The sequence below is a fragment of the Pleurodeles waltl genome, chromosome 7 (genome assembly GCF_031143425.1).
Source record: "Pleurodeles waltl isolate 20211129_DDA chromosome 7, aPleWal1.hap1.20221129, whole genome shotgun sequence".
NCBI lineage: Eukaryota > Metazoa > Chordata > Amphibia > Caudata > Salamandridae > Pleurodeles > Pleurodeles waltl.
Window position 1 is genome coordinate 1,343,699,646 of NC_090446.1, and position 27,224 is coordinate 1,343,726,869.

General features: G+C 46.1%; 1 protein-coding gene across 11 annotated transcripts in view; it reads right to left on the reverse strand.

The window, feature by feature from the left end:
• CNOT3 (CCR4-NOT transcription complex subunit 3) overlaps positions 1 to 27,224 on the reverse strand; it is a 715,873-nt gene that overhangs the window by 309,423 nt on the left and 379,226 nt on the right. For all 11 annotated transcript variants that reach the window (XM_069200730.1, XM_069200729.1, XM_069200731.1 and 8 more), the window contains one exon: positions 12,373 to 12,688. In XM_069200730.1, the coding sequence (XP_069056831.1) occupies positions 12,373 to 12,688 (316 nt within the window). The remainder of the gene's footprint in view (positions 1 to 12,372; positions 12,689 to 27,224) is intronic.

A 27,224-nucleotide genomic window follows, 5' to 3' on the forward strand; every position in this document is an offset into this window, starting at 1 on the left:
AGGGTGGTGGTGTAACTCTTTTCACCACTTTTGGTTGTGGTGTTTGTTCCGTTTGGAACTCCAACCTCCTCTTTCTCCTAATGGGGGGAAGGGTGCTTATTTTTCCTGTCCCCTGCTGAATGAAGATACGCTTTTGCGTATGGTCCACATCAGTTGCTTGTAGCTCTTCCTCAAACCTATGCTTCTGCATTTGGGAGGTTAGCGAGTGCTCTTCTGTATAAGAGCCTGAAGCTGGGTCGCTTGCAGTTTGTTTCGGCATCGAAACTTTGTCTGCGTGTTTTTTCGGCTCCGAGGTGACTTTTCCTTTTCGGGGCCGAAACCTCTCGGCGTCGATCTGTTTCGGTGCCGCTGTCTCGGCGTCGAGCCGTGTCCACACCGGCATCTCGGTGTCGAGGCTTGTCTCCAGCACTTTCTCGGTCCCGAGAAGGCTGCGTGCCGGTGTCTCGACCGGAGTCGGACGATCTCGGCACTGTTTGGGCCTTTTTCGGTGCAGACGGTCGGTCACCGAATTTATGGGTCGAGCCATGGCCTGGTGGCAGTGGCGTCCCCTGGGCCTTGTAAATGTTTCTCTGTGTGGTTTTCGACGTCTTACTCACGGTTTGTGTATCGTCGAATCCTTCGGAGTCTGAGTCTTGGATCGAGAAGGTACCTTCCTCTTCCTGTTCCTCGAACTCCCGTTGGGCTGTCAGTGCGGACGCCATCTGAAGTCTTCTGGCTCGACGGTCTCGGAGTGTTTTTCGGGACCGGAACGCACGACAGGCCTCGCAGGTGTCTTCGCTGTGCTCAGGTGACAGGCACAGGTTGCAGACCAAGTGTTGGTCTGTGTAGGGGTATTTATTGTGGCATTTGGGGCAGAAACGGAACGGGGTCCGTTCCATCGGCGTTCTTCAGCACGCGGTCGGGCCGACCAGGCCCCGACGGAGGATCGAAAAACTACCCCGAAGGGCACCGGAGCTCTTCGATCTTCGATGCGGTGTGGAATCTAAATACGCCGATCCCGAACGCAACAATACCGACGAAAATCTTCCGAAATTAGCTAATTTTCCGTTCCGAAACTCGGAGCGACAGGAACACGTCCGAACCCGATGGCGGAAAAAAAAAACAATCGAAGATGGAGTCGACGCCCATGCGCAATGGAGACAAAAGGAGGAGTCACTCGGTCCCGTGACTCGAAAGACTTCTTCGAAGAAAAACAACTTGTAACACTCCGGCCCAACACCAGATGGCGAGCTATTGCAGAACATGCGTATCTACAGCGACAGATGCCATCGAACATATATTTTTGTATATAAAAACTACTGGCCTGGAGTTAAGTCTCTGAGTGTGTGTTTCTCATTTATAGCCTGTGTGTATACAACACATGCTTAATGCTACCCTCTGATAAGCCTACTGCTCAACCACACTACCACAAAATAGAGCATTGGAATTATCTAATTTTGCCACTATCTTATCTCTAAGGGGAACCCTCGGACTCTGCACACTATCTCTTACTTTCTAAATAGTGTTTACAGAGCCAACTTTCTACAGGGGGTAGAGAGAAAGTCCAGAGACTCCTCCCATTCATTCCAGAGGCCTAGGACATAAGGAAAAGGCTCAGAATCTGACCTGTCTGAAATTACAAAGGGGGTTCTTGCCTTCTGGGGGCAAAGATGGCGCCGTAAGCATCGTTGTCCGGAACGGTGCCAGGGAAGGTCAAGATGTCTTGACCAGCATCGGGCCTGATCCGGAAACATGTCCTTGGGTGCCTCGCATCATTGGGGCTGGAGCTGCCGACAGAACCCAAAGGAGCCCTTTTTTGACCCCATGGGGGCAAAGGCTCTCCAGCAGAGCCGGGCTGCCCAAAAATGAAGCCCATTGCCTTATAAAATTCTAGAAGTTGGGCAGGGGGCATTATAAGTCCCGGAAACTCAGTGAAGTGCAGAGCTGGCCCAGGCACAAGTTCCTCAGAACGAAGCCTAGTGTGCAGCTGCTCCCTCATCTCGTTGGCCGACAGATGAGGAAAAGGCGAAGCACGCTTCAACTGTTTTCTTGTGCTTACCTGAACATCCCGAGGACTTAGAGTGGAACAATGATGACTTTGGGCTCCAAGACCAATCTCGGGACCTTCAACGCAACCAAGATCTCGACTTGCACACAGCACTGGGCCACCATCACCTTTAGGGGTCGCTCCCTCAAAACCTCCAGATTCATGGCCAGACACTCTGAGCACAACTTCAGGTTGTAGTCAAGCTCCAAACACCAACGGCACACACAGGGCATTTGAGGTGGTTGCAAGAGGACTGAATCATTCACAAAGTCAAGGTGTGAATTCCATCGGAACGTGAAGGCTAGCTTAAACCATTTACTCCACTATGCCATTTAAATATATTAGGATGACTAGGGTGAACAAAAGGTTATGTGATTTCACTCATGAAGTTGTCTAAAAGCCCACCACTACCATACCACAATTTGACCATGGAGTTTGCATACAGTTCTCTGAACAACCGAACTAGATTAAGATTAATTTTCAGGTTCTCTGGTTTCTCCCATCAGATGTTGTAAAGTGAAAACCTCGCCCTCTTTCGTAAGGCCTTTTTAAAAACCTTAGTATGGGATGACCAGCTGAGCTTCTTCGGTCCACTCATGGGAAGGATGGAGTTTTTGTTTCTTTTACAGATCTTTACTTCATCAGTAGGGATAACTGGCCCGTAAGATGTAGAATATTTAACAGGCCCTTTCTTGTACAGAGATGGTATAACAGTTTCTCCAAGAGGTCAAATAAACTAATTGGTTGAGCACAGTGTAAAAGTTGTGAAAACATGAAAGCCCCCTTCACTGGACTGTGCAAGACCCAAGCAAGACTGGAAGAAACCAAAAGGTGGATCCTGACAGAAGAGGACCTGCAAATGAAGGGGACCAAGTCCAGTTCGAGTTGGATTGCCCTGTTGGGGCAGGAGCTACTATCCACCCTTCAGGAGATGCAGGACCAAGATGACAGTGAAGACAAGGAGTCAGCTATGCAGCCCAGGAACAGGAGAAGTTTCAAAAGTGGTGCAGACGATGTCCCACGCCAGAAGGGGAGTTGCAGTCGGACAGCGATGTGGAAAAACCACCAACAAGCTTTGGCAAATGCAAGAGTCACAGTTATAGAGTTGCAGAGCTGCCGGGGACCAGGAAGGTCCAGGGGCACTCAACCTAAGGAGGGGAGTCCCAGGTGACCCTCAGCAGTGTGGAGAGTCAGAAGACGAGGATGCAGCCCCCAAAGGCAACAGGTGCAGGAGTCGCAGTGTGGCCCACTCAGCGCGCCTGAAGAGGAGTCTCACATCGCTAGAGCAGCAGGCAGGGACTGATTTGCAGGGAAGAGGGTTGGAGGCCAGGGCTACACAGAGCCAGAAGATCCCTTCAAATAAGAGCCAAGAATCCTTGGTAGCTACAAGAGTAGCAGTGCACAGGGGTACTGTCTTGCAAGGAGAGACAAGGGCTTACCGTCCCCCAAGTTGGGCAGCTGGTAGAAAGGACCGAGGGGACTACTCCAGACCACCACCTGTGTTGCAGGATCCATGCAGTTTTGCTGGAGAGGAGTTACATGCAGCCAGACGTTGTTGCAGTTGGTGAGTGACTCCTTCACTCAAAGGGAGATCCTTTCTTGCTTCCTGTACAAGCTGAAGACAACATCCTCTGAGGATGCGCAGCCAGGGAAATTTTGCAGTTGTTCGAAGGAGCCAGGGAAATTTTGCAGGTGCTGGGAGGAGCCGGAGAAACAATGCTGCAGATCTGAGTCGTTGCTGGATTGGCAGATTATCGGTTCCTAGAGGGTTCAGTTGCAGTCCCAGTGGCCAGAAGATGAAGTAAACGATGCAGAGGAGTCCTGCTGGAATCTTGCACGTCGAATCTGAAGACCCACCCTGGAGGGATACTTTAAATAGCCCAGGAAGGGGGATTGGTCACCTAGCAGGGTGACCACCTATCAGGAGGGGACTGTGACGTCACCTGCCTGACCTGGCCACTTGGATGCTCCAAGGGGCCCTTGCCCACCTTGGATTCAAGATGGCAGAATCAAGAGGCCACCTGAAGGAGCTCTGGACACCACCCCTGGGTTGGTGATGGGACAGGAGAGTGATTATTCCGGTTTCCAGTTTTGCACCAGATCAGGGACAAGGGCCCCTGGACCACTGCAAACCAGTTTATGCACGAAGATCACCAAATGTGCCCTTCAAAGCATACCAGTGGCTTGGGGAGGCTACCTCTCCCATGCCATGTAACACCTATTTCCAAAGGGAGAGTGTGTTGCCTCCCTCTCCCAAAAGAAATTCTTTGTTCTGCCTTCCTCTGCTTGAGCAGGCTAAGCAGCAGGAGGGCAGAAACCTGTCTGCGGAGTGGCAACAGCGCAGGCTGCCCTGAAAACCCTATAAAACTGGTTGGAGCAATGCTGGGGGTCCTCTAAAGAGCCCCCAGAGTGCATGGAATCATACAACCAATACTGGCAGCAGTACTGGGGTATGACTGCGACATGTTTGACAGCAAACATGCCCAGGTTCGGAGTTACCATTATGTAGCTGGACACAGGTGTACAGTACATGGGTAAAACGGCTTTCCTGCACTTAAAGTCCAGGAAAAGGAAGCTGGAGTTTGTAGAGGCACCTCTGCTCATGAAGGGGTGCCCTCACAAACAGGTACTTGCACCCTGCTCTCTGAGCTAGGAGGGCCTGCCATAGGGGTGACTTACAGTGACCAGGTGCAGTGACCTGCAGTGAAAGGGTGCATGCACCTTTTCACGCAGGCTGCAAAGGCAGGCCTGCAGACACATTTTGCATGAGCTCCCATGGGTCGCATAATACATGCTGCAGCCCATGGGGAACCCTGGTGCCCCAATGCCCTGGGTACCATATACTAGGGACTTACATGGGGGCACCAGTATGCTAATGTTGGGGTGTACTAATTCAGGAACAACCAAATTTAGGGGGAGAGAGCCCAGTCACTGGGGTCCTGGTTAGCAAGATCCAAGTGAACACAGTCAGCACTAACAGAAGACAAAAAGTGGGGGTAACCATGGCAAAAAGAGGGTACTTCCCTACATGATGCATCTGTCATAACCGTCGTTAGATACATTTAACATTGACAATCACAGGAATGTACTGTACATGCCGTACAAGATAGTGTCTCAACTAAAAACAAAAACAAAATACAGTTTTCTCCTCTGTTTGCATTGGGGGCTTGTAATATTCTTCAGCTCTCTGTATGACACTGATATGACAGTGTCATCAGGTGGTGAAGCTTTTGACAATGAAATAACCACATCATATTCGAGAGCTTGCTTGAAAGTAAACCACTTCACTATGGTCCAGTAGTGTGATGAAATAGCTCTTTGTGTAAAACTGACATGTATTTATTGTATGTTCATTGATTTCGGACAGTAGTCTTGAAACTTGTTTGGCAATCTGGAGCACAATTTATCTACTGGAATCCTATTATCTTCCTGTGTAGCCTATACAAAGATATACCTATTTAAAAGGTCTTTCTTCTGAGAGTTAGAAGCTTTCAGCTGTGATTGTGAATCTAAGATTGCCAGGTGCAGTAGTAGACAACACCTGCAACCAATGAAATTGTCTCTATGTATTTAAATTCGGATAGCTCACCCTAACAGTAGCAGACTGTGACTCCAGAGGTAAGACATAATTCTTTCTTAAGCCCTAATAGTAGATTAATGACCAAAGAAGCTCCACGGACTGAGGCATCTTTGGGAAAGGTGAAAGTTCTAACTTCAATGTATCTCTACCACCTTACCTTGTTCATGCCAAACAAAGACCTGGCTGCCCACTGTAAATTTTTCAATGACTTTTCTGTAATTTGGTGAAGAGAAATATTACAGAACACCGCCCCTACGATAAAATTCCAACAAAGCCCTAAAAATCAGACTCATACAAGACCTGTTTTTTTTTTGTTTTTTTTGTTTAACTGAAATACCTAGTGATACAGCTGGTCTGGTAAAGCCAGCCTGCCTTTGTTTATAGATATCTCAAATTATTTCAACAAGAATTACCTGGTTGCTCTGCATTTTGCAAAAAAAAAAAAAAAAACGTGGGGAGCCTATGTTACATGCAGTAGGAATGTACAGATAATCAAAATGGTAAACAGGTGGAGACAGAGCAGCTCCTTCGAAAACAAAAAATAAAAGCTATGTTTAAACTGAGATTACATAATCTCTAAAGGGCTTCACTTTGTAGGGAATTGCATATTTTCCAAAAACTGTATGATGACTATTTTTGTAACTTGTATAATGCACTATTACTGAATGATGAGGTGGCCATTATACCAGGATCCATGCTAATCACCCCATCTGAATAACAGGAGAGCTTAAGAATTGAAATCAAATTTGGGTTTTAACTGTTCAGGTCTGTTGGAGGTTGTGTGTTTTGAAGCAACTGATTTGTGTATATATACACACTTCTGTAAAGGCTTGGTTTTATTATGTAGAATTATCCATTTAGAGGTGGGTTATTGAGGTTATTTATTCTATTGCTTGCTGTATCTGGCATACATATATTAAGGATAGTTTTTACCTTTACAATTGTAATACTATATGATCTATTTAAGTACCTCTTTCCAAGATAGCATTTTTACAATCCCCTTTGACAAAGGCTGCAAAAGCAAACCAAAATGCAGCTGCACTTTATTTCATGTTTGCACTATGCGCTTCAGAAAATAAACCTTTTTTATGACTCCTACCTGGAGTGAGTGAATCCATCCAGATGGTGCTTGCCTACTACTTGGAAGGAGTAAGTGGATTTGGGATGTTCCACAATCATGCTTTTATCTTCTGATGTACAGAACAAGGATATTAGCAGCATACGGGACATTGTCTTGCTATACTTTCATGGAAACAATCACCAGCTCAACCTGCCTAATGCACTGGGCCAAGCCTTCACTAAATACTTTGTAGAGTACCATCTAGTGTTTGGGTCTGGAAACGTGTGTTCTAGTCTTTTATTTTCTTTACCTCTTATTTTCCTTTCCTTTAGACGTCGACCACCATTTGGTGCTAAATCAGTCCTCTGCGTGACATCAGAGGGCGCCCGAAAGGTTCCTGTGCATGGTTGCCATCTTCAGATTCTTTTATCGCCCCTTTTTTTCCTTCCATCTCCCAACTGTTTGCTTCTTGTCCCATTTCTGGGGAGGTGGGTGGGTCGCATGTTAATCCAGAAAACTCTTCAAGCTGCAAAACGAATCCTACAGGTAAGAAACCATTTTGTTTTGCAGCATGAACCCTTTTCTGGATTCACATGCTGTGCATTAGAATTATACAGTCATCCCCTTCCTTGGCTGGGATGGAATGTTGATGAGTTGGCAAATGTGTTGTAGTACCTTCTGATCCACTTGTGCTTCCTTGTTCATCTGAATGTCCACACAGTAGTGTTTTGTGAAAATATGTGGTGATGCCCATGTCACTGCAGCACAGATTTCTTAAGTGACACGTTTTCTAGGAACGCTAGTGTTGCACCCTTCTTTCTTGTTGAGTACGCTCTGGGCAATGTAGTTGTTTTCCAGCTTTTGCATAGCACGTTTGGATGCTGTCAACAATCCATCTAGCAATAGTTGCCTTAGACACTGATGATCCCTTGGTTGCACTGGCGAATGATACGAAAAGTTGGTCTCTTGGAAAATGTTTTTTTTTTTTTTTTTTTGCAGGTAGTACATTAAAGCCCTTCAAGCATCCAGTGTGTGTAGGGCCTTTTCAGCTTGTGTTTTTAGTTACTGAAAGAAAGCGGGTAACAGTGTGCTCCGATTTGCTTTGATGGACATGGAACTGTCTCACTACCTTTGGTAAAAAGTGTGGCTTAGCTCTAGGTCCTTGTGTATTTGGCAAGTACAGCTCTTGGACTGTCAGTGCTTGTAATTTGCTAACTCTGCGTAGTGAGGTGATTGCTATTAGAAATGCTGTTTTGAGGGTGAGTGACTTTAGACCCTATTTTTGCATGGGTTCAAATAGTTGTATCATTAGCTGTGTTAACACCATGTTGAGATCTTTGTGGTGCCACCCTTTCTGACCCATCTAGGAATCTCTTTCCTACCGTGGATGTAGAGAGTCTTGTTCTTGATGTGCCTGTAGTGTAGGACACTATTGCTGCCAAATGTACCTTCAAAGATGCATAAGTAAGACGAATGTCCAGCAGGTGGGTGAGGAATATTAACACTGTGTCCTGATGTGTTCTTGAATCCATTCTATTGTTGCTTGTGCACCAATTAATGTATCTTTTACATTTGTGTGTGTAGCATTTTCGTGTGCTTGGATTCCTTGCTTCCCTCAGGATTTTCATTGTCCTTTAAGGGACTTGTGTAGATGACAGAATTCTAAGTATTCAGGAGCCAAGATGCTAGGTTGAGCGTGGCTGGCTCTGGGTGGTATACTTCTCAGTGTTGTATTGTCAATAGGTCCTTTACTGGCTTCAATGTAATAATTTGTCACCCGAGTATTTCCTGTAGATCTGAGTAACTGGTCTGTTTTGCCCATTGGGGGCTATGAGGATGAATTTGGTCCTCGACTGTCTGACTTTCACCAACACCCTGTGGATCAAGAGAATTGGAGGTAAAGTGTATGCACATTTCTCAGACTAATTTATTGACAGGCCATTCCCTTTTGACTGTGGGTGAGGAAAATGGCTAAGTGCTAGAATTTGTGTGCCTGACCATTTGATTGACCCTTTTGCATTTGGTCTTTGATTGTGCTTCTACCAGTCAATCGTCTAGGTACAGGTAGACATGGACTCCTTGTCTTCTTAAGTGTGCCGCTACTGCAGAGAGGACCTTAGTGAAGACTCATGGTGCAATTTTTATGCCAAAGGGCAACACTGAATTGGTAGTGTCTTTTTTCTAAGACAAACCAGAGATATTTCTTGACATCTTGGTTCATAGCGTTATGTAGGTATGCATTCTTTAAGCTAAGGTGGCCATGTAATTTCCTTCTTGCAGCAGTGGCATTACTCTTATAATGTCATTTTGAATGAATTTGTTCATAAACCTGAGGTCCGGGATTAGCTTTTAAGGTTAGATCTTGCTTTGGAACTAGAAAATATGGTAGTTCCTTGTGTTTTTCCCCTCCATTGGCATGTATATATATATATATATATAGTTTTTTTTTTTTTTTTTAGAGTAAGTTCTTTCTGGACCTCCTTTCTGAGTTGTTTTAGCTCCTCTCCTTTGAAAAACTTCACCTTTGGAGGTGTTTGTAGAGGTTGTTTGGTTAGTTCTATGCAGTATCTGTGACAGAATATATTCAGGATCCACTTGTCTGTCGTTATGTTTCTCTACTCCTGGAGAAAACCATTGATTCTGCCCTCCCCACCCCAAACCGATATGTTTTGGGGTCCTTGCCTTGAGAGTCATTTGTTTGATGTTCCAGCACCCTTTTGGGGAAGAGGGGCAGTTCCTTTCCTCAAAAGGGCTTCCCATTGTTGGTAAGCCTAGAGTTGTGCAGTGCTCCCATTGTTGTTTCGTTGTCCTTTATCTGTTGCAGGGTATCGTCCACTGCCTGTCCAAAAAGAGCATCTTTTGTCAAGGGCATGTTTATTATTATAGATGCTTTTACCTCTAGCTTGAAACCAGAGATCCTAAGCCAGGCATGTCCTCTTAGGATGGTTCCTGTGCACATTTGCCTGCTGGTTGTATCTGCTGTATTTAGTGCTGACTTTAGGTATGTGTTCGCAATGCCTTTCCCTTCTTATATGACAGCCTTGGTCCTCTTCCTGTATTCCTCTAGGAGGTATTGCATGAGGCTTTCAATTTCCTGCCATTGTTGGTGCCCATGACGATTCATAAGGCACTGGAGTTAGATAGTCTCCATTGTGTAGTGGCCTCCCTTTCCATTATCCTACCCACTAGGTCCAGCCTCTTACTTTACTTCTTGGGTGGTGGCCGCACTGAGGTGGGTGCATTGTTTCTTTTCCTCACTGCAGTGACAATGGAATCTGCAGGAATATTGCCCTTGATGTATTTTGTGTCCTGAGTGGAATGTTTACATTTCTTCTTCACTTAGGGTGTAACTGCCCTTGTAGTGGCTGGTTCCCTGAAGGCCACCTTACCTTGATCCAGGATGCTGGGCAGCATGGACCAATATAGATTCACCTTTTGAGCCTGCAATAGGCTTTCTAGGAGGAAACATGATTCCCCCCCCCCTCCTCTTCTTCCATTTGTACCCCATAGGTTTCAGCAGCTCTCTTCACCAGACTTTGTACACAAACAGGTCATAAGGTGGGGATGGCTTTGAGGGGTAACTGTCTATCCCCTCTTCAGGTAATTCAGCATCAAGGTCCTGTCATGTTTTTTTTAAATGACTTGAATCGTCAAAGCCCTGTGCATATTCTAAGTCTTCAGTCTCTATGGGTAACTCCCCCATCCCAGACGAACCATGCACGCAACCTGGGCATTATTTTGGACTCCACTCTATCAATGACCTGCAAGTTAACGCTATCTCCTCATCAAGCTTCCAACCCCCTCAGTCTCCTGCAGAAGATTTTGAAATGGATTCCCCCCAACACAAGGAAGACCCATGCACTCATCACCAGCAAACAGGACTACGGCAACGCACTCTATGTCGACATTACCAAGAAACTTCAATCAAGTCTACAACGAGTCCAGAATGCAGCAGCCAGACTCATCCTGGACATACCCACGGCACAGCTGAATCTTTTCCCACCTCAGAGATCTACACTGGCTCCCAGTCAACAAGCGCATCACATACAAACTCCTGATCCACACCTTCAAGGCACTGCACAACATAGGACCAGCATACCTCAACCAGCACCTCACCTACATACCCAACATACGTTTCCATTCCTCCCAGCTTGCCCTTGCAGCCGTCCCCAGAGTTCCGCACAAAAACACAGCAGGAGGAAGATCCTTCTCCTACCTAGCAGTCCCGACATGGAACACACTTCCCCTCAAGCTCAGGCAGACCACATCACTGAAGCAGTTCTGGGAAGACCTCAAGACCTGGCTCTTCGACTGAGCAGCACGTCTACATTCAGCGCCTTGAGACCCTATGGGTGACTAGCTGCGCTTTACAAATCCTTCATTGACTTGACTGATCGATCTTCCTCATGGGGCTCTGGGGTCGTTGGTGCCTTTAATGCTGAATGATCCTCCTAAGTCGCCATAACTGTTGAATGTCTTGAGGGGATATATAACTGTTTCAAGGAATCCTCAAATTCCTTCTTTCTCTGAATGAGAGCTGCCATTTTTCTGAGCTTCCTCTTCTTTCGAGCTCTTGTACCTTTAGGGCCTCTTCGTCCATCGGTGAAGTTTTCCTTTTTGGCATTGAGGGCTCCGGGGTCTTCAACGCTGTCGCCTTCTCACTTGTTCCCTCTTGAGCAGGGGCTTTTGTTGAGGTTTGACAGCACCTTGACGCCTTCGGTATCTTGAGGTGGGGATCAGTGCTGCTCTTTTAGCCTTTGCTGATTTCAATTGCTGTTGGCTTCTGCTTTGGACTCAAAGATTTCAACATCGGAGTCTCTCACTCGCTGGTTCTGCCTCCTCCATGTTCTCCTCTTCATCACTTGAAAGGCCTAGGTGTCAGAGTGATTCCAGCTTCTGAACCACTGCCATGATGTAGTGCTTTGCCAGAGTTGTACCTTTAAAGGTTCCGGGACGAATTTGGCACAGGCCTCACAGTCTTCCTCCTTGTGGTCCTTTGGTAGGCAAAGGTTGCAGACCGCGTGGTAAATCTGTTATGACAATTGGGGCAAAATTTTAAAGGTTTTTTTTTTTTTCCAATTACCTTTTTTTGTCCCCGCTCTCTTCATTCTCCGTCAATGGGGATGTTTCCCTGTGGTGTCCCCCGATGGGGCATTGGGAGATTTGCTGGGCGTGTCCCCCAATGGGACATGAAGAGGTCTCCTCTTGTTGATATTTGTGTTCATCAACATACTCTTCGATTTTCTTGGATTTTCTTCAACATACTTGCAAAAATCCAAAAATTCTTCTGTTCTCCTCCATCGTGCTTACAGACCCAAAGGTGGAAAAAAGAATCTGAAGATGGCAACCATGCACAGGTACTTCCAAGGCACCGTCTGACGTCACACAGAGTACGGATGTAGAATAAAATGGTGGTCGACGACGCCTAAAGAAAAATAAAATAAAAAAGACTAGAACACAACTTTTCCGGACCCAACCACTGGATGGTGGAATAAATGCACAGAACGGAATCCAGAAAAGGGTTCATGTTGCAAAACCTCAGGAGTTGTTTCCAACTTTGCTTCAGATGTTGAAAGCTATGCAAACTGAGGTCTTAAGGCAGACAAAGTTATTGCAGCAAGAAGGTGTAAAGAAAGAGCAAAGGCCCAATACTCAACCATTATTCTTTTAAAAAAAAATCAGGCAAACCTTCTTTTAAACACTCACTTGTTGCCCCATTCTGCTTGGTGGAATTCTGCTGGGCACTGGGTGGTCGTGGTTGAGAAGTGTTTGTGTTGGAAGGTGGCGCAACAGCTTGTGCGTATGGAGTCGGCGTGCCAGGCGCATGTCCCGACACGGGGTTCTTATTGCTGCTACTGCTGTTTCCACTGCTATTAGACACTGCACCATTACTGTTTGAACCAGGCCCATTCCCAATTGAAGATGAAGTGCTGGAGCTGCTTCCTGTCTGATAGCTTGGCGTTACAGCTGGAGACTGTGGATGATGGTTATGTAGGCCTTTGGAACCGTTCTTTGCAGGCGACTGCAAAGAAATAAGCACACATTTTAACTGACAGACACAAAAGCATGCAAGCTTTTAAACACATTTCTAATCAACGTTCTTGCAATACAACGAATAGTAGAATTTTGTTCTGAGCATTTTCTTTTACTCTGGGTTGAAAACTAGTCTGATTTCTTCCTTTTTGCAGAACAGTGTGACTGTAGCAAAGAGAGTAATAAGATCACCAGATGACAATACCTTAACAGAACCTCCAAACTAGAATTCACATGAAGAATGAACGCATACAACAGACCCTTATGTCAATTTTTCAGGTAACCGATCTCTATATTGAGCTTTTTCTGTCATCAACCAAAATACTAAATGTTAGCATTTGCACAGTCACATCGTTATGATTCAAACAGTTTAAAAAATGCAATACCAGAAAGCAGATTCTGAAGGCTCAGATCATGCTTCTCAATCTTTACTTCAAACCTCACAGCAGCCTATGAAATCAGCCGAACAAAACTACATTTCCTATAATGTTTACACCTATCACAGCTCCATCCACCAATGACCATTAATGCATCCCCTGTAATGTGAGATACCATCTTGCTGCTGCTTCGTACTTCTTGGCAGTCAGAATAAGTCTTTCAGCGTGGCTCCTTATTTGACATTGATAACTTTTTATAGTTTGTGATTGTAAAGAAATGGCTCCCTGTTGCAGTTACCCCCCACTTTTTGCCTGATACTGATGCTGACTTGACTGAGAAGTGTGCTGGGACCCTGCTAACCAGGCCCCAGCACCAGTGTTCCTTCACCTAAAATGTACCATTGTATCCACAATTGGCACACCCTGGCATTCAGATAAGTCCCTTGTAACTGGTACTTCTAGTACCAAGGGCCCTGATGCCAAGAAAGGTCTCTAAGGGCTGCAGCATGTCTTATGCCACCCTAGAGACCCCTCACTCAGCACAGACACACTGCTTACAAGCCTGTGTGTGCTAGTGAGAGCAAAACGAGTAAGTCGACATGGCACTCCCCTCAGGGTGCCATGCCAGCCTCTCACTGCCTAGGCAGTATAGGTAAGACACCCCTCTAGCAGGCCTTACAGCCCTAAGGCAGGGTGCACTATACCATAGGTGAGGGTACCAGTGCATGAGCACTGTGCCCCTACAGTGTCTAAACAAAACCTTAGACATTGTAAGTGCAGGGTAGCCATAAGAGTATATGCTCTGGGAGTCTGTCAAACACGAACTCCACAGCACCATAATGGCTACACTGAAAACTGGGAAGTTTGGTATCAAACTTCTCAGCACAATAAATGCACACTGATGCCAGTGTACATTTTATTGTAAAATACACCCCAGAGGGCACCTTAGAGGTGCCCCCTGAAACTTAACCGACTATCTGTGTAGGCTGACTAGTTTTAGCAGCCTGCCACAAACCGATACATGTTGCTGGCCCCATGGGGAGAGTGCCTTTGTCACTCTGAGGCCAGTAACAAAGCCTGCACTGGGTGGAGATGCTAACACCTCTCCCAGGCAGGAATTGTCACACCTGGCGGTGAGCCTCAAAGGCTCACCTCCTTTGTGCCAACCCAGCAGGACACTCCAGCTAGTGGAGTTGCCCGCCCCCTCCGGCCAGGCCCCACTTTTGGCGGCAAGGCCGGAGAAAATAATGAGAATAACAAGGAGGAGTCACTGGCCAGTCAGGACAGCCCCTAAGGTGTCCTGAGCTGAGGTGACTCTAACTTTTAGAAATCCTCCATCTTGCAGATGGAGGATTCCCCCAATAGGGTTAGGATTGTGACCCCCTCCCCTTGGGAGGAGGCACAAAGAGGGTGTACCCACCCTCAGGGCTAGTAGCCATTGGCTACTAACCCCCCAGACCTAAACACGCCCTTAAATTTAGTATTTAAGGGCTACCCTGAACCCTAGAAAATTAGATTCCTGCAACTACAAGAAGAAGGACTGCCCAGCTGAAAACCCCTGCAGCGGAAGACCAGAAGACGACAACTGCCTTGGCTCCAGAAACTCACCGGCCTGTCTCCTGCCTTCCAAAGATCCTGCTCCAGCGACGCCTTCCAAAGGGACCAGCGACCTCGACATCCTCTGAGGACTGCCCCTGCTTCGAAAAGACAAGAAACTCCCGAGGACAGCGGACCTGCTCCAAGAAAAGCTGCAACTTTGTTTCCAGCAGCTTTAAAGAACCCTGCAAGCTCCCCGCAAGAAGCGTGAGACTTGCAACACTGCACCCGGCGACCCCGACTCGGCTGGTGGAGACCCGACACCTCAGGAGGGACCCCAGGACTACTCTGATACTGTGAGTACCAAAACCTGTCCCCCCTGAGCCCCCACAGCGCCGCCTGCAGAGGGAATCCCGAGGCTTCCCCTGACCGCGACTCTTTGAATCTAAAGTCCCGACGCCTGGGAGAGACCCTGCACCCGCAGCCCCCAGGACCTGAAGGACCGGACTTTCACTGGAGAAGTGACCCCCAGGAGTCCCTCTCCCTTGCCCAAGTGGAGGTTTCCCCGAGGAACCCCCCCCTTGCCTGCCTGCAGCGCTGAAGAGATCCCGAGATCTCTCATAGACTAACATTGCGAACCCGACGCTTGTTTCTACACTGCACCCGGCCGCCCCCGCGCCGCTGAGGGTGAAATTTCTGTGTGGACTTGTGTCCCCCCCGGTGCCCTACAAAACCCCCCTGGTCTGCCCTCCGAAGACGCGGGTACTTACCTGCAAGCAGACCGGAACCGGGGCACCCCCTTCTCTCCATTCTAGCCTATGTGTTTTGGGCACCACCTTGAACTCTGCACCTGACCGGCCCTGAGCTGCTGGTGTGGTGACTTTGGGGTTGCTCTGAACCCCCAACGGTGGGCTACCTTGGACCAAGAACTGAACCCTGTAAGTGTCTTACTTACCTGGTAAAACTAACAAATACTTACCTCCCCTAGGAACTGTGAAAATTGCACTAAGTGTCCACTTTTAAAACAGCTATTTGTGAATAACTTGAAAAGTATACATGCAATTTTGATGATTTGAAGTTCCTAAAGTACTTACCTGCAATACCTTTCGAATGAGCTATTACATGTAGAATTTGAACCTGTGGTTCTTAAAATAAACTAAGAAAAGATATTTTTCTATATAAAAACCTATTGGCTGGATTTGTCTCTGAGTGTGTGTACCTCATTTATTGTCTATGTGTATGTACAACAAATGCTTAACACTACTCCTTGGATAAGCCTACTGCTCGACCACACTACCACGAAATAGAGCATTAGTATTATCTATTTTTACCACTATTTTACCTCTAAGGGGAACCCTTGGACTCTGTGCATGCTATTCCTTACTTTGAAATAGCACATACAGAGCCAACTTCCTACATTGGTGGATCAGCGGTGGGGTACAAGACTTTGCATTTGCTGGACTACTCGGCCAATACCTGATCACACGACAAATTCCAAAATTGTCATTAGAAATTGATTTTTGCAATTTGAAAAGTTTTCTAAATTCTTAAAAGACCTGCTAGGGCCTTGTGTTAGATCCTGTTTAGCATTTCTTTTAGAGTTTAAAAGTTTGTAAAAGTTTGAATTAGATTCTAGAACCAGTTGTAGATTCTTAAAAAGTATTCCAACTTTTAGAAGCAAAATGTCTAGCACAGATGTGACTGTGGTGGAACTCGACACCACACCTTACCTCCATCTTAAGATGAGGGAGCTAAGGTCACTCTGTAAAATAAAGAAAATAACAATGGGCCCCAAACCTACCAAAATACAGCTCCAGGAGCTTTTGGCAGAGTTTGAAAAGGCCAACCCCTCTGAGGGTAGCAACTCAGAGGAAGAGGATAGTGACTTGGAGGAAAATTCCCCCCTACCAGTCCTATCTAGGGAGAACAGGGTCCCTCAAACCCTGACTCCAAAAATAATAGTCAGAGATGCTGGTTCCCTCACAGGAGAGACCAACACCTCTGAAATCACTGAGGATAACTCCAGTGAAGATGACCCCCTGTTAGCCAGGATGGTCAAAAGATTGGCTTTGGAAAAGCAGCTCCTAGCCATAGAAAGGGAAAGAAAAGAGATGGGCCTAGGTCCCATCGATGGTGGCAGCAACTTAAATAGGGTCAGAGATTCTCCTGACATCCTAAAAATCCCCAAAGGGATTGTAACAAAATATGAAGATGGTGATGACATCACCAAATGGTTCACAGCTTTTGAGAGGGCTTGTGTAACCAGAAAAGTAAACAGATCTCACTGGGGTGCTCTCCTTTGGGAAATGTTCACTGGAAAGTGTAGGGATAGACTCCTCACACTCTCTGGAAAAGATGCAGAATCTTATGACCTCATGAAGGGTACCCTGATTGAGGGCTTTGGATTCTCCACTGAGGAGTATAGAATTAGGTTCAGGGGGGCTCAAAAATCCTCGAGCCAGACCTGGGTTGATTTTGTAGACTACTCAGTAAAAACACTAGATGGTTGGTTAACTGGAAATGAAGTGTGTGACTATGTTGGGCTTTATAATTTGTTTATGAAAGAACACATTTTAAGTAACTGCTTCAATGAAAAGTTGCATCAGTATCTGGTAGACCTAGGTCCAATTTCTCCCCAAGAATTGGGAAAGAAGGCAGACCACTGGGTCAAGACTAGGGTAACCAAAACTTCCACTGGGGGTGACCAAAAGAAAGGGGTTACAAAAACTCCCCAGGAGAAAGTGGGTGACACTAGAAACAAAGAAAAAGAGTCCTCTGTAGGCCCCCAAAAACCAGAACAGGTGGGTGGGCCCCAAGACACAACCCAAAACAAAGGTGGGTACCAGGGTAAGAACTGGGATGCCACTAAGGCATGGTGCCACAACTGTAAACAGTCTGGGCACCACACCAAGGACACTTCTTGTCCCAAAAACAAACCCCAGAACAAAATTCCAGGGGTAACCAGTGTAGCCATGGGAGATGACTCCTCAGATGAGGAGGTCTTCATAGCCTTCAACTGGAAACAGGGCCCAACAGGTGAGTTGGAGATTCCAGAGGGAAGTAGACACTTCCACCACCTACTGGTGAATGGAATCCCAACCACTGCCCTGAGAGACACTTGTGCCAGTCACACTATTGTGCATGACAGGCTGGTGCTCTCAAACCAGTACATCCCAGGTGAGACTGCCAGGGTAAGAGTTAGCCTAGACAGGGTCACTAAGAGGCCTGTGGCTTTAGTACCCATAGAAGTGGGTGGCACTCTTAGCTGGAGAAGGGTAGTAGTCAGTACAGACCTCCCCCTTGATTGTCTCCTTGGAAATGACTACCCAGAGGTTAGTCAGAGCCCAAGAGAGGAACTGGTCCAGTGCCAGTCCTCTCCCAAGGATTCTGGAAGTCCTGCCTCTGCAGTAAATGCAAGCAGGCCCCAGAAGAAGAAAAAAAGAAAACAGAGTAGGAAGGGTGGACAACCTTTAGCCAAGGTTACAGCAAGCCAAGGAGATTCTGCTCCAGTAGGGGAGAACTCCAAAAATGGCTCTGATAAAGTCCAACCTGACCCACAAGAAGTCCTGGCTAGTCAGGCAACTGTTAAGCCTGAGTGGGTGGCTCCTCAGCTAACAGAAGAAAGAGTGGAAGAAGGGTGTTTACTACAAGATGTGGTAACCCCCCACTCTAATACAGCAGACAGGCACCCTGAACCCAAAGAAGTCTGTAACTTAGCCCCTTCCCTTGTAGGTGAAGAGCTAAGGGTGTGGTTCTGGGCACTGACAGCTGTCAGTGGCCTCTGCTGGGTGTTAGCCTTTATGGCTGCACTATCCTTGGCATGGTGGTCTGACCCCCTGCCAAATAACAAGTTAGGCCCCCTGACCCTGTTGGTCATGGTGGGGTTACTCCAGCTCTGGGTAACCTCTTTGGGTAAGCTAGGGGTGACCCTGGCTAAGATAAGATTAGCAGAGGTGGATACCTCTGACCTCAAAATGGAGAGAATGGGTGAAGACATAAAAAGCACAGACAAGAGGCAGTTCAGACTAGGTCCTATCACTGTGGAAGTGGGTCAGTTCCCCAGAGGGAATGACCTGAACAGGAGGATGTAAGGCAGAGTAGGCCCTGCAACAAACCAGCCATTTCCTCTACTCTTCCTCGCCTGACAGACTAGGAAGACTCTTCCAGCGTTGGCTGAGTCTCCTGGCCTGTGGGCTGGGGGGGGCTTGTGTAAAGAAATGGCTCCCTGTTGCAGTTACCCCCCACTTTTTGCCTGATACTGATGCTGACTTGACTGAGAAGTGTGCTGGGACCCTGCTAACCAGGCCCCAGCACCAGTGTTCCTTCACCTAAAATGTACCATTGTATCCACAATTGGCACACCCTGGCATTCAGATAAGTCCCTTGTAACTGGTACTTCTAGTACCAAGGGCCCTGATGCCAAGAAAGGTCTCTAAGGGCTGCAGCATGTCTTATGCCACCCTAGAGACCCCTCACTCAGCACAGACACACTGCTTACAAGCCTGTGTGTGCTAGTGAGAGCAAAACGAGTAAGTCGACATGGCACTCCCCTCAGGGTGCCATGCCAGCCTCTCACTGCCTAGGCAGTATAGGTAAGACACCCCTCTAGCAGGCCTTACAGCCCTAAGGCAGGGTGCACTATACCATAGGTGAGGGTACCAGTGCATGAGCACTGTGCCCCTACAGTGTCTAAACAAAACCTTAGACATTGTAAGTGCAGGGTAGCCATAAGAGTATATGCTCTGGGAGTCTGTCAAACACGAACTCCACAGCACCATAATGGCTACACTGAAAACTGGGAAGTTTGGTATCAAACTTCTCAGCACAATAAATGCACACTGATGCCAGTGTACATTTTATTGTAAAATACACCCCAGAGGGCACCTTAGAGGTGCCCCCTGAAACTTAACCGACTATCTGTGTAGGCTGACTAGTTTTAGCAGCCTGCCACAAACCGATACATGTTGCTGGCCCCATGGGGAGAGTGCCTTTGTCACTCTGAGGCCAGTAACAAAGCCTGCACTGGGTGGAGATGCTAACACCTCTCCCAGGCAGGAATTGTCACACCTGGCGGTGAGCCTCAAAGGCTCACCTCCTTTGTGCCAACCCAGCAGGACACTCCAGCTAGTGGAGTTGCCCGCCCCCTCCGGCCAGGCCCCACTTTTGGCGGCAAGGCCGGAGAAAATAATGAGAATAACAAGGAGGAGTCACTGGCCAGTCAGGACAGCCCCTAAGGTGTCCTGAGCTGAGGTGACTCTAACTTTTAGAAATCCTCCATCTTGCAGATGGAGGATTCCCCCAATAGGGTTAGGATTGTGACCCCCTCCCCTTGGGAGGAGGCACAAAGAGGGTGTACCCACCCTCAGGGCTAGTAGCCATTGGCTACTAACCCCCCAGACCTAAACACGCCCTTAAATTTAGTATTTAAGGGCTACCCTGAACCCTAGAAAATTAGATTCCTGCAACTACAAGAAGAAGGACTGCCCAGCTGAAAACCCCTGCAGCGGAAGACCAGAAGACGACAACTGCCTTGGCTCCAGAAACTCACCGGCCTGTCTCCTGCCTTCCAAAGATCCTGCTCCAGCGACGCCTTCCAAAGGGACCAGCGACCTCGACATCCTCTGAGGACTGCCCCTGCTTCGAAAAGACAAGAAACTCCCGAGGACAGCGGACCTGCTCCAAGAAAAGCTGCAACTTTGTTTCCAGCAGCTTTAAAGAACCCTGCAAGCTCCCCGCAAGAAGCGTGAGACTTGCAACACTGCACCCGGCGACCCCGACTCGGCTGGTGGAGACCCGACACCTCAGGAGGGACCCCAGGACTACTCTGATACTGTGAGTACCAAAACCTGTCCCCCCTGAGCCCCCACAGCGCCGCCTGCAGAGGGAATCCCGAGGCTTCCCCTGACCGCGACTCTTTGAATCTAAAGTCCCGACGCCTGGGAGAGACCCTGCACCCGCAGCCCCCAGGACCTGAAGGACCGGACTTTCACTGGAGAAGTGACCCCCAGGAGTCCCTCTCCCTTGCCCAAGTGGAGGTTTCCCCGAGGAACCCCCCCCTTGCCTGCCTGCAGCGCTGAAGAGATCCCGAGATCTCTCATAGACTAACATTGCGAACCCGACGCTTGTTTCTACACTGCACCCGGCCGCCCCCGCGCCGCTGAGGGTGAAATTTCTGTGTGGACTTGTGTCCCCCCCGGTGCCCTACAAAACCCCCCTGGTCTGCCCTCCGAAGACGCGGGTACTTACCTGCAAGCAGACCGGAACCGGGGCACCCCCTTCTCTCCATTCTAGCCTATGTGTTTTGGGCACCACCTTGAACTCTGCACCTGACCGGCCCTGAGCTGCTGGTGTGGTGACTTTGGGGTTGCTCTGAACCCCCAACGGTGGGCTACCTTGGACCAAGAACTGAACCCTGTAAGTGTCTTACTTACCTGGTAAAACTAACAAATACTTACCTCCCCTAGGAACTGTGAAAATTGCACTAAGTGTCCACTTTTAAAACAGCTATTTGTGAATAACTTGAAAAGTATACATGCAATTTTGATGATTTGAAGTTCCTAAAGTACTTACCTGCAATACCTTTCGAATGAGCTATTACATGTAGAATTTGAACCTGTGGTTCTTAAAATAAACTAAGAAAAGATATTTTTCTATATAAAAACCTATTGGCTGGATTTGTCTCTGAGTGTGTGTACCTCATTTATTGTCTATGTGTATGTACAACAAATGCTTAACACTACTCCTTGGATAAGCCTACTGCTCGACCACACTACCACGAAATAGAGCATTAGTATTATCTATTTTTACCACTATTTTACCTCTAAGGGGAACCCTTGGACTCTGTGCATGCTATTCCTTACTTTGAAATAGCACATACAGAGCCAACTTCCTACAGTGATTAGAATTGTATGTAATCTTGATGTGCAGTTTAACACGTTGTAACCGTGCACCTTTTTCCCCCTCAAGCACCACACTTGTGTAAATTTGTATTTTAATTTGTTCACTTTGCCTTTGGAGGTTCTGTGCAGCATGTGCTTTCTGATGCGTCAAATTACTATACCGTCTCTACAGACTCATACTGGTTAAGTGGGAGATGAGGAATATGCTGGGTAGGCCTTTTGTTCTCTTTCTATGCCCACTGCTGTAGAGCACAAACACACACAGCAGCTCCATGTCTTGGAACCTAAGCCTAAGCCAGGCATGTCCTCTTAGCATGGTTCCTGTGCACATTTGCCTGCGCTGCTCATAACAGAGTGGCACAGACTAGAAGATTGGAGGAGGGACTCCCAGAGCATTTCCCTCAATACCTCAGTTTAATTCCTGCTGGAGCTGCAATAATATTCAGAGGCTCTCGGCCAAGAAGAAGGCTTTGGCTAACTAGATTTGAAAATGTGACTTTAAGCATTCTTTCATTTGAGGTGTCTCCCCCCATTATTCCTGTGCAATAACAGTTGAGACACTTAACCATTATAGCTGAGCATCAGCCTTTTGTTATTAGGACCCTAGAGAGCCTCTCTGAGGAGGGGTTGGTGGAGGCTCTGAACAATTTTGTCCAGCAATATGTTAAAAGAGCACTGACTTACTTTGCAACCATTTACACACCAACTGAAGCCCTATGATAAATGCAATGAACAGGAGGAGACTGTGGCTCCTTCTTTCCAACCCAGCCTCTTGTGATAAGAGCTGTGAAGCCAAAACTGAGTTGGCTGAGTGGCCACATTCAGACACCTTACAGAAGTTATCCAAAGTATACATATGGGACCATGGCTATAGCTCCCCATTTTTAATCCACAAGGCGCAACAATTGCTAGTTTGACCCAGGTAACATTGTTCATCTCAGATCTTCCAATTGAGCCCCAATTCTTGATGTAGCAGACTATATACAGGCACAAATCATGAAGAGCTTTGCTAAGGATATATGTAACTGTCTGCATGTTAAGGTGCCCCAGGTCTGTGCTGCCGGGGTAGGTGTACCCTGGACATTGATCCAAATATGGTTAACTTTCTAAGGAAGTATGTTAAAGATTCCGAGAAGGGTACCAAACAGTTGTGGTGGGCATGCAAGGACAAGTTACTGGTTTTGTCCAGCCCCTAAACAAATATTCTAGACCTTCCTTTCCAGGTTAGGAATTCAGGAGCACCAATCAGTCCAGACACCTTGATCGGATGAGCATATTGTGTCACTGGTAACACAAATTGTGTTATTTTGGCAGATAGGTGCTGAACTATTCTAATGAGAATTAACCGGAAACTCACTGATCTAACCACTGCTGAAGGATGAGCTGAGGATTTGGTCTTCAGGGTTCTTTTGGTAAGGACCTTGACAGATTTGATACCACATTTACTGCCCTTGATATGACACTGTTTTCCCTCAAGAACATCTTTTGGAGTCACCTGTTCCAGGGGAGGGATGTTCATTCCCTCACAAGCCAGAGATGGCAGAGGCCATGTTAACAGAAGTAATTACAGAGGATTGTCTTCATTGGTAGTGGGATCAGGATTTGCAGGTGAGCATTATCCCGGTTTCAAGTGTGATTCTGGAGGGCAGCATGTGGTTCTCTCTGCACAACTGCTCAATAATAACAGGATGCTTGGATCCTCCAGACAGTGCAGGGTTTCAGGCAGCAAATGTATGGCACCCCTGTTCAGACAGAAGTTCAACAACAACTGTATTTCCCCAACAAGAAAAGCATTTTATAAATTCAGATATTCAAGACTTTTTAGCCAAGGAGGCTACCTGTCTTACACAAGCTCACCACAGAGGTTTCTCCGGTAACATCTTCCTGGCAAAAAAGGAAGAGGGAGGTTTCAGGTCATGCTTAAAACACACACATCATCAATGCATGCATGGTCTACAGGGACTTCAAAGAGAAGGGCATCCATCTATTGCAAGACCTCCACCAGGAAGGAGGCTGGATGGTCAGATTGGATCTCAAAGACTTATCGGACCATTACCCACCTTTCTGCCACACATGCATTTCCGGCAATTTCAATGGGGGTTGGAGTGGTACGAGTTCAGTTCTCCAGTTTGGTCTGCCATCAGCCCCATGGACTTTTAAACTGATAGGATCTATAGGTGAGACTTAGAGCCAAAACTGTGCAGCTGATTATCTACTGGGACAACTTAATCATCATGGCACAGTATAAGATTACAAGGAGGTTAAACCTGTTCTGGGTGACAAGCTTACTTCAAGAGTTTGTTTTTGAGATCAAAAAATCTGCATTGGACCAGTCTCAACGTATGGTGAAAAAAGTAATGTCTGTCAAGAAAGAATTGACAACTGTTTCAATGAGGTTAATGGCCAGGATCATGGACCTGTTGACATCCATTCAAGCAAACAGTTCCGGTCCTCTACACTACAGGGTGTTGCAACAGTTTAAGATCGATCATCTTCAAGGGCCTGCTGTATACAGATCAGGTACATTTTCCACTGACGCTTCAACCAAACTCTTCTGGTTGCTGGAACATATTAAGGGACCAGCATAGCCATTCTTAGTTGGGATCCAGAGATGACAATCAAATCGGACGCCCACAAGTGGGTCTGGAAGAGGGATGCAGCGAAGAATCCAAAGGAGGGAAAAGGTCAGAGGTAGAATTGACTTCATATAAACTGTCAGGAAATCCTTGTGGGTTCATTTGCCATACAGACAACATCGTCACAGAAGGTGAACTGCTGCATCCTACTGCGGATGGTCAATCGGTTGACCGCTCCATAAACAAGTTGGGAGAACAAGGTCCAGGATGGTAGCAGAGATTGCCAAAGACAGCTAGCATTTCAGGCTCCAACATCAGATTAGCAGTGATCGCAGAATATGTTTTAGGTCAACAGAATGTGGTAACTGATTCAAATGCTAGACATTTGATGGACAACAGCAACTGATAACTGCACCCTCAAGTTTTCAGATTCCTAAATCAGCATTGGGCTCCTCGTGAGCTAGATCTGTTGGCCACCAGGATGAACAGATGACTTGAGATTTTCTTCAGCCTGAAGCCACCTAGACCCAGTAGCCAAGGTGACCGATGCATTTGTTCAAAACTGGAACTGGAAACTGTATGCTTTTTTGCCATTTGTGATAGTCACAAGAGTAGCGGATTAGGTAATAAGGCAAGTAGCGGATCTGATTCTGGCGAAGATGTGGCAAGCCCAACTGTGGTTTCCAGTTCTTTTAGAGATGGCTTACAACCTTCAATCAAGCTTCCTGTCTGTTCAGATCTTCTGACTGAATTTCTGGGTCTTCCACATTTGTTGACTTCATGGTTTGAAGTGTTTCAGGGAACATAATTGAATGTCAGCAATTTCGTAACCAGCTGAGTTTTACATCCAAGAAGCTTAGTCAGTTTATACCCAGAAGAGATATTTTACTGCTTGGAAGAGAGGAGTATGTTATTACAACAGGAGTGTGGATGCTCTGGGGGGTTACAAATTCATAGTTGCAGTTAGCAACAGACAGACTGGTCTACAGGTCAGTAAACTATTTAAGGTCTGCTATATTAGTAGAACATATTCCAGTTGATGGTAAACCTGTGGGTGAGCACTCTCGTGTGTAAACTCTTATGTGTAAAGAGATGAGTGGTATTAGACTTTCTAATCCTTCTAAGTCCAAATATCACACATTCTGGGATATCAACGTGGCGTTACAATTCCTGGAACAAAGGCCAGACAATAATTTGACAAGGAAACAATTGTCAGAAAAGCCAACAATATAGTTATGCCTTACTTTCTGCAGAATCATTTCTGATGTGCGAGCTTTGGATCTTGAAGGTACAGGGTTTTCCCCTGAAGGGGTTTCATTTGTTATTTCTAAACTAAGACACATACATGCTCTGTTTCCAAACCTCTCTTTACTGACCATCATAAATTGTTTGTTGTCCAGTGTTTGAAGGTATATGAAAGTGTTACAAAAGAGTTGAGGCAAGATTCAGTGAGGCAATAACTTATTGTCCTCCAAAGGCCACATCAGTCAGTGATCTCAGCAACAAGAGCCCAGTGGGTTACATGGTTACTCGAGGAAGTTGGGATTGATGTGTCCAAATACTTGGCCCATTAGTGAGACGTGCTATGGCATCAAAGGCTTTTTCCTTACATTCAAAGTTTGAAGATATTAAGAGAGTAGCTAACTGATCTTCTGAATCTATATTTAAAACGTTTTGTTGTAAGCCTATTGTGAACATTGCTTTTGTAGTCGGTCAGCTTTAAACAAAGCACAATCTGAGCCTCTGGTCCTGCCACAGAATAAAACATTTTCGAGCTACTGTGGCAAAAATGTTCAATCCCATTAAGGACACATAGAAGATTATCTCACCTAAATATGAGGCTACCGGCATAACTTAATTATGTGGATCACATAATGATCAACTTACCCAGTCCTCTTAATTAGTTTACTGTCATAGAAACACAGGTTACCGCTGAAATGCTTGTTTCAGGAAACTAGCAGGAGTGATAATCTTCAGGGAAGGGGTGACTGCATCTTTGGCATCCTCTATTAATGGTATATGGATGATCCTGATAGACAACAATCACGCTATTGCTGCATTTCTAGAGCATGAGATGTTATGTTTGGTTTGATTGGCACAAATGAAGGATGTATTCTATATATTATGCACATTTTGCATCGGAGTTATATGAAGAAAGGTTCACAAAGAGGTGCAGAAAGTGCCTCACATTTCAGGAGACAGGTTAATGGTGATTGGTAAATAGAGCTGTGAGAAGTAGAAAAAGTAGTATGTGAAATGCAGGTTTCTGTTAAACTACTTTAATTGGCTGCTATGTATCTTACAATAAAGACTGACAAGCATAATGGACACTTCCGCCTTACTAATAGAATTAAAAATCCTTGACAAGAAAGCAAGTTTATTTTTTTTATTTTTATTTTTACTCTGGTTGAGAAAACTGCCAGAGTAAGCCTTTTAAGTCTTTGCATCACCCCAATTCAAATAATTAATTTTGAACACTTAGAAGTGGTGCTCACACATCACAATTAAACAACAAAATACAAGAAGCTCAAAGGCAGCATTTTCAAAAATCTTTATATATTCTAAAGCAAACAAAATTAGTAATTCCTGATTAAAACAAAGACAGTGCTTTGTACCCAAACACATGTTCTAAATATAGTGTTATAACACATAGTTAAATCTAAGTAAGTCATTTATATGCTAGCTTTCATGAACAAAGTTCACTTCTTCAGGCAAAGGTCAAATGAGCTTTAAAAAGAAATGTTCACAACTTTTTGTTTACCCAGAGAAATATCTGCCAGTCTTGGATGAAGCTTTTAATTGGAACTCAGAAATTTAACTTTTGAACGCTGTCCCAAACAAGAAATATATGGACTTTTTGTCCTTAAGTTTAACAGTTTCTGTAGTATTCATTCACAGAAAAGGTACTGTAGCACACATTGTAAATCAAACCACTGCAAGCCTTTTAGAGTCTGCTGTGTTTTACACTGATGTTTTAGTGTCCGGTAACCCAAGGAGTATGAACTCTTTATCAAGCAGGTGAACTCCTGAGAGGGTGGTATAGATGGAAGGGGGTACAGTCAACCATATGAGTTTCAGGCGTTTCTTAGAGGCCGTCTACTCGGTGCTAGAGATGAAACTTACAAGTCTATGTTTCA